The 13,428-nt window shown below is 37.8% G+C and overlaps 1 protein-coding gene and 1 long non-coding RNA gene across 2 annotated transcripts; both read left to right on the top strand.

Annotated features, from left to right (window-relative positions):
* Positions 1–276: 276 nt before the first annotated feature.
* On the top strand, positions 277–5,164 carry LOC140151883 (uncharacterized). Its single transcript, XR_011858986.1, has 3 exons — positions 277–448; positions 4,903–4,981; positions 5,081–5,164. It is a non-coding gene; the product is annotated as an uncharacterized lncRNA (long non-coding RNA).
* Positions 5,165–6,231: 1,067 nt separating this feature from the next.
* Positions 6,232–10,710, top strand: LOC140152235 (short-chain collagen C4-like). Its single transcript, XM_072174538.1, has 3 exons — positions 6,232–6,238; positions 6,493–6,660; positions 10,229–10,710. The coding sequence occupies exons 1-3, from the start codon at positions 6,232–6,234 to the stop codon at positions 10,708–10,710; spliced, it is 657 nt and encodes a 218-aa protein (XP_072030639.1).
* The last annotated feature ends 2,718 nt before the right edge of the window (positions 10,711–13,428 follow it).

Raw genomic sequence — 13,428 nt, forward strand, 5'->3', positions numbered from 1 at the left:
ATATGATCTTGTCATCTTGTGAATAGCGGACGTATAAAACATTACTTGTTTATTTTATAAAAGTAGTTTGAATTTAATTGAATTGATTCGGGAAGGAAAATAATCAAGGCCAATTATGATTCATATCCTTTTAAATATCTGAAGTTGAATATATTCCAGGATAAACATGTAGACGTGCAAACTGAGCAAATCTACAAGAAATTGTAACTGATCAGTCAGCGCATAAAATAGTTTTCAGTTAGGCAGTCTTGTTACACAGTTGAAGTTATTTTTGGAATACATCCTCTTGACAATGAAGCCGAGTTTATACCAAATAAGGTACACCATTTTTATGGTGATGTTGTGTGTGTTACCATGGATTATCATCTCATCAGAGGCAAGGATTGCGGAAAGTACTGCCAAGTCTGAAGCTGGTCGTCGACAGATGATACTACAGAGCAAGCATAATGTATGTAAACATGGTAAACACGGGGAGAGGGGGAGGGGTTGACAGCGTAAAAATAAAATCCTCACTTGTTTGACTTGTTATGAATTTAAATCTGATCATTTCATGAAATTTTACAGGGTTAGTTTTCGTACGTGGCGTGGACGTGGTACTGGTATGTAAGTGTGACGTCATTATAATGTGTTCCAACCGCAATAACCTCACCGTTGAGCATGTTATAATCGGAGACATAATTTACAGACTACTCTACTAGCCATACGAACGATCAACTCCCCACAGCCCGTAAAAGGGGGGTTGGTTCATTTGGTGCATTAATCGAAATAATGGAATAACAGAAAATGGCAAAAAAGACAGACTTTAACAAGGCAAAAAGCTCCTTTTCTAGGCATTGTTGACATGGTGCCTTCAGGAAAGAAAGTTTCCAATACAAAGTACAAATTAAATTATGGGGGTGTAGAATTGTTAACCCTGGGCAATTCAAGATTTCCAAGTTCAAAGTTTATACAGGGGTCAAATTTCAAAACTGCTCATTAAAAGAAAAAAAACTCATTAAATAGGATTAATTTGGCATATGGTTGGCATGGTTGGGTACAATTGGGTCAGTATCTATAGAACAATAATTAACAAAGAAAATCACTTTAACTGGTAAAACTAATCTCGCTCTGCCACCTGACTATAAGATGACGACAGACGCAAACTAGTAATCTTAATTCAGTCTCCGATTATTTTCATGAGCATTGCTTGTCAGACTGAGGTATTGTACAAATATACTTCAACATGCTAACGTACCGCGTCCAATTGAAAAACGTTCAAAAGTGCTGATTGTACGCGTCGAGTCCTGTTAGATACCATATTTCTGCATTCAAATTAAGTGAAACGTGAAATAAAGGCTGGATTCGCCAACAACAGCTCCTTTACCATGAAGGTTACATCAGTGCAACCTATCATGCCTATAGATGAGTTGACATGTTTTTACATTTGGTACGCCCTTTGTTGGTCTAAGAACATCAGACAAAAACATGTTATCAAACTTGCCTAAGGGGGTACTACACCCCTGGCCAATTGTGTGCCTATTTTTGCATTTTTCTCAAAAATTATAGCGCATTGGTGACAGGTAAGATATGTATATTATAGGGGCAAAGACTACTACTATACTGCACTGAAAATTCAGCAACTCAAGGCAAGTAGTTATTGATTTATTGATCAAATAGTGGTTTCCCTCATTTTTGACTGTAACTCCACAACTGTTGTCTGCGTTGAAATAAAATATACATATCTTACTTGTCACCAATGCGCGTTTAATTTTTGAGAAAAATGCAAAAATAAGCCCAAAATTGGGCAGGGTGTAGTACCCCCTTAAAGGTACTCCAAGCTACATGATATCACGAAAGTAAAACAAACAGGGCTGCAAGTTGGATTTTGAAAAGATTTTATTTGGTCTACTATAGACATTGGATATTATATTTTACCTTGTGTGAAAAAGCAGCGTTTTTCTATTGGAGTAAAAAGCTATTATCCGGTTTGTGGATAAAAAATTACCAGTAGAAAATGCCGTCCTGCGGTATTTGGCCGCTGAATTCCGGTTCGCCACAGGAAGTGATCATGCATTGCGCGATGACCTACAACCGGCAAATATGCAAATGACATCAGCGGCATCGGGTATTTACCCGGTATTTAGTGCAGTAGAAAATCACGGTGAGCAGGAATATTCCGGTTTAATCTCTAACCGGAATGATTCTTTAATATACCGTACGTTCAATAGAAAAACGCTGTGGTAACTTATCTAGTAAATAGAATATTCTTCTAATTGGCCGACACAAACCTATGAGGGGGTAATAGAAAGTCATAGTTACACTGTTTGAAAAACTTTTGTCACAATACTCGAGGCCCAGATTTTCATACCAAAGAAAAGGGGTCATTGTTATATCAGAGGCTTCAAAATGAGATACTTATTTGCGGTACATCCCTGAAAGGTCATATGTACCGATCTAATATAATGATATAAAGGACATAGGCGTAGATCCGGGGATGGGGGGATTTATCCCCCCCCCCCCAATATTTTACCAGGGGGATGCTCCATACAATCATCCCCCCAATGTTGACGCCTGAATATGGGTTTCTGATCAAATTAACCTCATATTTGCCCATTTTAGCCCCAAAAGTGCAAATTTTCGCGCGCTTCGCGAGCATTTATTCCGCTTTTGCACCATATTTCATCAGTTTAGCTTCAAAATAGCAAAATTTGCACCATGAACTTATTCTGTCGCTAAAAAGTACTGCATTCATTATATTTCCAACATTTTTTCCAACCCCATCCCCCCAATGTCAAAAAGAAATCTACGCCACTGATAAAGGAACTGATCATGCCTATCTGACGTGAAATTCCGCTGGTTAACGACTCGAATGACTCGGACTTAGGTACTTACGACGTAGGTGCTCGAGACTTGATTCGAATTTCAAATTCCAAATCTCCTAAGACTCAACTCGAAACTCGACGCTAAAATGAGTCGACTCGACTCCAGACTCGGATGACTCAATTCGACCGTAATAATTATATTGGATTTTCATAGGATACGCCGAATATCTCATTTTGGTGTTTTTTGTTACATGTACGTTTTGATGGAAGACCACTTGCCTGTGGTAATATTGCTGTTCAGCATGCATAATATTTAATGACTGGATACGCAATGACTTGACTCGACTCGGTAGATTCAAATGACTCGATTCAATTCCACTTTCAGGTCCAAAGACTCTAGAGGACTCAAGACTCGAACCCCTGATTACTCAACTTGAGACTCGCGCCGTAGATAACTCGACTCGACTCAAGTTTAATGATTCAACTACAAGTCTGTTGGTTACGCTGCTGAACTGGTGACATGAGAGGAGTGAATTGAAAGAGTCCATTTTAAAAGAGTTTAGCATCACACGTCTGGAAACCAACTTTGTAAGATCTTCCCCGTCGAATACGATGACGGGACAAAACCATTAGCCAAGTGTCTGCACCAATTTAACTGAAATTCATGCAGTGAATGGTTTCCAACGTTAAAGTAACATTACAGGGGTGCAAATTGTGATTTCTTCCTCAGGAGCAAGGTTTTTAGGCTCAATATTTCCTCAATCATACAAGACATAAAATAGGTTTTGGTATGCATTTTGAAAGATGAGAATGGCAATATAGGATGTTTTTTAAAGAGACTCTACATGTAAAGTCTTAGATTTTTCAAAAAAGGGCTCTATTTGGGAAAGTGTGCGCGTGTATCGCGCAAAAATTCGGTATTTTATACTAGTTTGGCCCATGATTGGTGTGAATTTTGCTGGGACATGGGCTCCTTTCCATTTCTTTTCCCTTGCCCCCCCCCTCCCCGATTTTCTCTTTTTCATTTTTTGTCAGAGGGAGCACTTTTCTCTTTCATGTTTTGTCCCTCTGCCCCCCTTCTGATAACTTTTCCTTATCAAGAAACTCCACCTCTTTTTTGCGTTTGGTATTTCTTCTTCCGAGTGTTCATTTGAAATATCATTTGAAAGGTACAAAGATTGAATTATTTGCTACGGCACTAGCATAGTTCTGTTTGCAGCATGCCTTTAGTTTTAACTTCCTCATTTTTACATCAATAGGGAATCATCATGTTCAAGTAGTTTGATTTGGCCTTCTCTATTTCTTTCCCTTTAATTTCCCCAAATCGTACTGGTTAGTAGGAGCCACTTGCTGACCCTTGTATCTCCATTTCTGTTACCATGGTTGGTTACTACCTTTTTATGTTGACCTCTTAATGTTGATGGGTCCATCTCACTATCCTTTACAACTTGTTCAGTGTTTTATGTTCACTTTTTAAATTCCCTCATAATTTTCCAGGTCGTCACTTCCTCACAGGCACTTATAATTTTTTAGCATTGATACACTGAATTCCTTCATGACTTCTTTTTTTCCATACAATCCTCATTGCCTTCACTTTAAAAATTTCCTCAGACATGTGCCCTATTACCACCTGCCTTCACACAACTCCTGTAAAATTACATTGAATACAAATATGCATTGTTACCCATATCCACAATCTAACACCAACACCTTCCTCTTTTAATACTGAAGTCTCTTATTTCTTGAATAATCATGTGAATTCCTCAATTATGCACAAGTGTCTTCCTCTCTTCCATTCAGTAGCTTAACTGCTTCACCTATTAATTTATTATCTTTTGCTGATTACTGTTTCCCTCTTCTACCTCCTCCTTCACCTCTTTTTCTTTCCTCTTTCCCTCTTCCTCTCTTCATTTCTTTTTCTTCTCCCTTCCTCCTTTTTCCTCGCTTTCTTTTTTTCTTCTCAAGGCATTATTTCCTCAATCATTTCCTAGGAGCGGTGCTCCCCGTTCCCGCATAATTTGCATCCCTGAGTAACAAGTTCAATTTGTTTTCTTTACACACCATAACACACTGACATCTTATTTCTTTACTTGCTGTATAGGTAAGGAGGCCCAGACAAGCCAATTCGCAGCCGTCCACTGCAACGGAGACATTCGCTCAGCAGGATCAGCAAACCGAAGGCAAGTGGAAATCTTACACATTATCCATCGTTACCGATTGAGCGCACTTGACTGCTTCGAATGATATTATTAAAGCTTTATTATTTTTTACCTTTTCAGCTTCATGTGATATTGAAAGCCAAATCTTGAGAGGCCGGGATGGTCGGGACGGGCGAGACGGGAGAGATGGAGAAGACGGACAAGGTTTGTTTGTTTGTTTGTTTGTTATACTAAAATCGCTCTGTTGATCACTTTTGGGTATTCATTAAGCAATAAACTTGCAAAGGACACTCATTTGGTACATACATCTGTGGCGACCCAAGACTGGGCCACCACACATGAGACAAAAGGGCTATCAGTATCAGTGATAGATTTTTTCGTAAAGGTGGTGCACTTCAGTGTATGTCTGCAAAAATTGTGGTTTAACTTGATTGGCATGCTTGCCCATATTTTGCTTTCATCGCCTTTTGAGAATTTTGCAGCAATTTCACAAGAATATCATATTGTAACAATAGTTTTGGTGTGATATTAAAGGGAAGGAAGGCAAATTTGTCAAAATCAAAACGAGTGGTTATTCGGTGATAAAAATTGCAAACAAGGATAATAAAATGTTGCCATTTATACAGCGTCTTTCACGTGTATAAAAGCGCTTTACATTTTAATATTACGCTATCGTTATACAATGCCAAGGTATGCTCATACCTTTGGGCGGTACTCACTGGACAATATTCAGAACATTTCACCCCTGCTTGGAAAGAAGCAAATGAGGTAAAGTGCCTTGCCCAAGTGCACAACACGATAGCACCGGTGCTCGAGCTCACAAACCTCCAATTGCGAGACCGAGCCTGAACCGCTGCGCCACCGTGACCCAAGTTGGGCGAAAAAAAGTCGGGGGTTGAGCTGAGGGTCATTGTGTGACAAGTTCAAGGGGCTTATTTGGTGTGAGATTCATCCTGAAAAAGTCTTCAGGTGTGTATTAATATTGATAGACGCCATGTCTGCTTTCATACGAGTGTCCCATGTACGCGTTTGTGTACGCTTAGCGCTTACAATCTGCTCTTTCAAAATCGGTAGTAGTTCCATGAGACAATATTGTTGAAGCAACTCAGAGGAGGTCCTCATTTTTTCTTCTAGATGTTAATATTAAACGATTGTAATGCACTTTGAAGAACTAAAATACTTTGTGAAAAGCAAGATGCTACGAGTTTTTAATTAAATCGTATTCCGAGATTTAACCAGCCAATCATTCATGATCAATGCGTTGGAAAGGAATGGCTGGTTTGTTTTATTTTACCTCATTAGGTAGGTTTAAAATTTAAGATAACATAATCTGATATCACATTCCATGATTTGTAAATTTGTCAGAAATCTTATAATATTGTTTAAAAGAACTTTGTAGGCGACATTGCGCCTGATTATACTTTGTGCAATATTGACATAACATAATCCTTAACGCACAGGAAACAGAATCCCCAACCTAACCTTAGTATAAAAAGCTCATAATAATAAGTAACAATGATACTCATTTCCAGATGGCTTGCCGGGTGAAAAAGGCGAGGCTGGCAACCTGGGCCCACAGGGCGAGAAAGGTGATACCGGAAGTCCTGGACTAGACGTTCCGAATCCAGGGACAGTCGGGACTACTTACGTCAGATGGGGACGACGTACATGTCCTTCATCCGCTGATTTGATTTATGAAGGTAACGATTACAATATTAAATGAGTTGGTTGTGAATTAAAGATATTTAGAGTCAAAATATTTTCATTTCTATTGGTATAGACAATATGAAAATACGTGATTAACGGAATCCCGTTAAACATCATGTTCACGTTATGGGCGTCAGACAAAGCTCGAGAGTTCAAGACGAAAACGGGACTACGTCCAGCCATGGTTAGTTAAATCATGGAAGTGATCGCCACATACTTCCTCCGTAGTGGCTGATAACATTAGTTCCAAAGATAACATTCTTTGATTGAAAGCAAACTCTCTGTATAGTTGTATAGTCAATAGCGTAATTAACCAGTACGATGAAGTAGGGGGAGGTGAGTTGGGGTAACTAAAAAGCCTTTTTTGAAGCTCGCATACTTCATACGTTCTGCATCTCGAAAACAAAACAAGTATATGTATGCTACCGGTTGCTAGGGCATTGCTTTTTCCTATTGTGAAGGTGGTTTTTATTTTAAATGGCAAGCTCCTAGAATAGCCGTTACACGATATAAACACCTTCAAGGTCGTCCCTTTTTTTTTGCCATCTCTGGCTTAAATTTTTCCAGTGATCGATGATTTTGATAGAAAACATGCTTCTTTTTCGTGCGTAATACATGTCTCAGCCTAAATCTGAAATCTGGAGGGATATTTTTCAAGAAAAAGTGATTTTTTCTGTGCCTGTTTCTGTGCCAAATTGAACAGGTTTGTGTACAAAATTTATTCGCATGCATCTCGGCCGTAGTGTGGCCGATTGCGATGATTTAAAGTCGGAGTTCAAGTTTACGTTGTTGATAATCAAGGTTTCAAGGATTTTTTATCATAATTTGATTGCTTTTTATCTTCATTTATTCCACAAAATGTGTTGTTTACTGCACTGCTCAACGTCAGTGTAGTCACCGGAGCAGATCAGTTACGTAATCCAATTAAAATGTGCTTAAGGGATCTAAAATGAGCGTTTATTGTGTTTCGACAGTATTTTTTGTGGGACATGAGAGCACCTCAGACCTATCGAATTGCATTCTGAATACGAAGCATGTCTTTCTGATATCAAATAATTTTCATTTTTTGAAAATTACAATATAATACAAATTTTATGACAAATTATACAAATTTGATATTTTTCAAATTTTTGATATATAACAGTCCTCGAAGTAAATTATATAAATCTAATGATATATTCTTAAAGTGTATGTAACAGGAAGGAAAAGCCGACGGTCAATTGAAGAGTTTGACCTTTCATAGTGAAGATATGGATTTTTTTCCCAAAAAGACCTCATTTTTTTTTGTGTTTTGGGAAAAAATCCATATCTTCAATACGAGAAAGGTCAAAATTTTCAATTGATCGTCGGATTTTCATCCCACCTACATACACTTTAAGTATAAATCATCAGATTTATAAAGTTTACTTCAAGTACTGTTAAATATCAAAAATGTCAATTTTAATGATTTGCCATAAAATGTGTATTAAATTGCGAATTTCAAAAATCAAAATTATTTGATATCAGAATGACATTCTTCGTATTCAGAATGCAATTCGATATGTCTGATGTGCTCTAATGTCCCCAAATAAATACTGTCCAAACGTTCATACCCCAGCCCTTAAAGGTGAACCTCATTGAAAATAAAGTTATATATCAATGGAAAGCTTATGATGTCAGGATACTAAAAAAAAAAAATTCCGATTTTTTTGATGACCAATAAAGCTGAAAAATAAAAAAATGAATGAATTTTTGGTCTTTTTTAAGGCGCCCAAAAAGCACCCAAATCAATCGTCTATGACCTTGGGAATGCTCGTGACGTAAGCTCAGGGTTCGCAGTCACGTGATCCTACTCGGAAACATGTAAACAAGACTTGCTTCCTGTACTTTGTAAGCTGCCCGGCAAGTCTGATTTTCACAATAAAGCTTGAAATTAGAGGAATCTTCAAGTTGCTGGTTCCTTCTATATATATTAGAAATAATAGAATTATTGTCAACGCATAAATTTTCCGTAAATTTTTGACAAAATCAGTCACAACTGATTGGATATAATTGGGTAAGTGAGTTTGAATTTCGCGCTGGGATCAATTCCATGCGCAAATGCTTGCTGCTACCGTATACCGTTCATGTCATGGACTAAATAAACATGATCGTCATTGATCGAATAACATATAAAATACTTGTTTGTGACATTCCCTATTCTTGATTCATTTTAAAATATCTGATTTTTAAAAATATCGTCTTGCAGTAATCAAAAAATTAATAAAAAATCCAGCCCATATAAAGGTTTTCATATTTAGCGCATTGCGGTAATACATTCTTTCCACACAATCACGATTGATAGAAACAGATACTTTATTATGAAATAAATACAATTTAGGCTTAGTAGACCATTATTTGATGGAATTCTGAAATCTGAATAAAAATAAAATATTGTCACTTGTGTTACGATTCTTTAATGATAGTACAATCAGTGTACGGTACTGAAAAAGTGAAACATCATGTTTTATGGATTACCGAACATGATGCGTAAATTGCTGCTGAAGAAATTACAGGAACCCGATCAAGGCGGACATGCACAAACACAGCGACTCGCTTCGTCCGGTAGCACTTGCGCTGTGTGCCCGGCTGTGTGTTTCAGCAGATTTGATCAATCGCTTATATTTGGAACATTTACAGAAATAAATTTTGCTGATGAAGTAGCAATAAGTTGGAAATATCAGAATGTGAATATCAAATCGGTCATTTTGTCTGCAAGTACAGTACAGTCGCGGATACCGAACACTCGGCGACTGAGACTCAGTCAGTCACTGAGTTCATCCGTAGGGATGTATCTACGAGTTCGCCTATCATACATGACCGGTTATAAAGCTAAGAAATAATTAAAAAATCCTGTACATGTACCTTATTCTATTCCTTCATTTTCTCATTGTGATAAGTTCATCTCAACTTGGTGTGACGATCTGAACTGGTAGCACTAGCAGTTATTATTTGCAATCTGTTTTCATTCCGGTTCTTCGGCGAATCTTCGCTCTTCATGCTTTACTGCAATATTCCCTATGCATATCGTGGATGGCTTGGCCTATCCCAAATCACCCCGGCCAGCACTTTTCCCATTTTTAAATCCACACAGTTTATTCAGGAACTTCATTCTTGATTTGATCATGATGTTTCCTACATGTTATTCTTATTTTATTGAAGATATTTTTCATGTAAAGTAAGTTGACAATGACTGAATTCGTACATTGGCCCGATGCATGCCACAGTAATCCATGGACATTGTGTTTACAATCAAACCCGGAAGTAACTGTGTGTCCCCGAGCTGACGTCATCAACGAAAGCGCCCAATTTGAACGATTTCGTTTTGTAATTTAGGGGGGTGCCAATATCCAATCTTTGCATGAAGATTATGTCTAGCCTGGTACGTTAGGCAAATAAAAAATATTCTTTTCTGCTTCCTGTCATCATACGCTTTCCATAACTTTATTTTCAATGAGGTTCACCTTTAACAACACTGGATAAGCACTCAGATTGACCACTACTTGCTACAGGTTGACCTTTATTTATTTAACCTCCTTGTAGGCGTTGCCGCAGGTGGCGAATTTAACCATGGAGGAGGAGGTTCTAATATGCTTTGCCTTCCTTACGACCCAGAGTACCTTCAAGTAGACCCAGGTGAACAAGGAAGGGCTGTTATTTATTCTGCCGAATATGAAACGGGTGGATTTCCGCCATTGAATCAAGTTCATGATCATGATATTCCGTGTGCAGTTTGCAGAGCTTCACGTCGCGGTACCATGGTCATGATTCCCGCCAAGATCACGTGTCCCACTGATTGGACGGAGGAATACCAAGGCTATCTGTTTACAGCACATTATGGTCATAACGGTGTGAAGGATTTCGTATGTATTGACGAGAATGCAGAAGCACGTTCTGACTCAAGCCCTGGCAGTGAAAATGGAGCGTTGTTATATCCTGTTGAGGGCCGATGCTCCGGTGGACATCTTCCCTGTCGACCATACGTTTCTGGTGATGAACTTACCTGTGTTGTCTGCACTATGTAAACTTGTAAAGTATCAAGTTCTAATATGCTTGTACTGAGTTTTGCATGAAATAACGGTGTATTTTGTTATTTATCCCAATCTCCGGGTCAACCCAAATCGGAAATCGACGAAATGACATAAACACCTCATATAAAATTAATACAAATTTTTCATCCAGAGAAATATGACTTGGACATGGAATACTCACTTTAACGCGGCTGTGTACTATAGACATTGTTTCTTTCGCGAAATTGAGTTTTTTTGATATGTTTTTACTTTGTTATGTTTTTTATAAATACAAGGAATGAAAATCCAGATTTGTAAACTCCAACTGCAATATTTTAAGGATTTTATTTCACTATTCCACTCGTGTTTGAAATTGACAAGGAAAGAAAATCTTTGTTGTACCAGCCAGGGTACACGCGCGCAACAGCGTATCGCGTTGCGTATCTCGCAATTTGTTAACGCACAAATACGCTACGCATACGCGACGCTTATCTGCATGCGCGGCGCATCTTATGGAAACACCACGGAAGCAATGATTTCACAAAAACCTAGTGGTCAAATGGCTCCGTTTTAGTTCATAAAATGTGGGTTTTTTCAAGTTCTTTCCCCCGATTTAAATATCAAGTTATGAATGGATTTCGCTCAAACTTCTCAAGGGGCCGTGGATTTACCCGATGTTCATGTAATGTAAGGTAGAAAAACGAAAACTGCCGCATTCTCATGTGAGATTCGATGAAAGTGCAAAATGTGACCACTTTAAACTTCAACGGCCATTATTTCAATGTTCATTTTCTCGGTAAAATGACGATTTAGGTACACGATAACTCAATAAATACAGCATCTATAGGTAAGCAAATATGATCATCGTATGAAGCATGATCGACTCAAGAAACGGTTTTCCCATTTTTGTATATTTTGGTCTATTTCCGATTTTAGGCATCATTTTGCACAAATAGGCGTTTGTGAATTTTAAAAAGTTCATTTTGATGCCTTATATGGTTAATATCTCAAAAAATAAGGCCAATATCAAAAAAATAAAAAAACCGTTTTTGGAATGGAGCCTCAAGATTGAGATAAAAACAAAATAAAATATTTTGGAAAGAATGTTTTTTGTTATGATGTACCGAACAAATATTGCCAAAAACTCACTTTTTTAAGATTTTCTTCATAACTGTTGTTTTTACACCAAATCTATATTTATATTAAGATTCATTGATGTCTTGCCTTTATAAAAATGTATACTTTTATATGTCTTGCGCGAATAATTACAAAGTTATTGTACTTTTACTACATGCATGTCTGAGAGTACACAGCCACCTTAAGAAACAGAACGATCGCAGAATAAAACAAAAATACAATCATTATGAGTGGTGAGCAAATGTTCTCAAAACAGATCAAGAATGATATTTCGATTCCTATTAGGAATCTTGTTCACTCTGGTTTGGAGTGTGGTAGAGTAGTGTTTCTAGTTGTTATCGGCAATCTTTGTGACGGATTTTGAATGCCGTATTTTGAGCCAAAATAGGGTAATATTGCACACATCGGTTATCCATTTTTCTCGATTTGAGATAATAGGCTAATATAATAATAAAAATATGATTTTTAGAGGCGACGTGTCCCCCATTTCCACCATCTATTTTTCGAAAAAATTTAAGATTAATTCTCGGTAATCACAATGCCATGCGCCTCCAGCGGTTGCTGGGGAGAGGCCAAAATACGCAGTGCATCATGGGATCTAATACAACACAGGAACATTTCTCACTGTGTGTTCAAATGTCAATATGACGTTACACGCTAATGCACACTAAAACAGCAATTTATTATAGTAGATCCATTCTATATCTATTGATCATCCTTCGAGGAGCAATTTTCAATACTATTATTATCACACCCGCGTGAAAATTCAATGGTGGCTAGAACGGCGATGTTGACCCTGGAGGTCAAAAATTGAACTGGCAATAGCAACCGCTGGCGGCGCATCGTACCGAGAATTCCACTGGGAAGTGCAGCAGCATATGGCGAAGGTTTGGTTACAAAACGATTCACTTACAAACGCATCTATGAACAGTTTCCACCTCGATACACCTGAGCACAAAAATTGTTCCAAGCACAGTTAGCCTAGCTATGCACTACACGGTTGAGTGCATAGAATCGTAAGAGCTTTGTGAGCTTCTAGCTGGGGACTAGTGCAAAATACGGCTTCTGTGATTGGTTTTTGTCAAAACCCCGAATGTTCCCTTCATCCAACAGAAAAGGTTTTTATATCGAACGATAGCTAATACTTCCCGCTAAAACGCTTTAAAAAAAATTACATCAACAGATGACGCAATTCAATGTTTATAGCAAGGTGAATGTGGCAAATCTGTTGAAAACGGCCTATTCACGCACAATTTTGACCAAGATGTAGGATTTAAAAGTCAAAACCCCGGTTGATCCTTACAATATTTTGCAAATTTTATGTCATTAAATGAAAGAGCATACTTATATTGTCCATATACTAGATTCATTGCAATTAGCAATGGCCAATTCTCTTTAAATTGCAAATCATGTGCAAAAAGTTACCATTTTCGCTTGTTTTGTCATACGTTTGTAAGTCAATAAACAATGTCTTTGCTTAAAGAGCGCTTGTTATAATCTATTTGGGTTGGGCTGTCTGCTCACACCTTTGGATTATTTACTTGATTCTGTCCGTCCCTGTCGTTTCTGTTGATTTGGCACTTCTGTGGGCTTTGG

The sequence above is a fragment of the Amphiura filiformis genome, chromosome 5 (assembly GCF_039555335.1).
Source record: "Amphiura filiformis chromosome 5, Afil_fr2py, whole genome shotgun sequence".
NCBI classification, from domain to species: Eukaryota; Metazoa; Echinodermata; class Ophiuroidea; order Amphilepidida; family Amphiuridae; genus Amphiura; species Amphiura filiformis.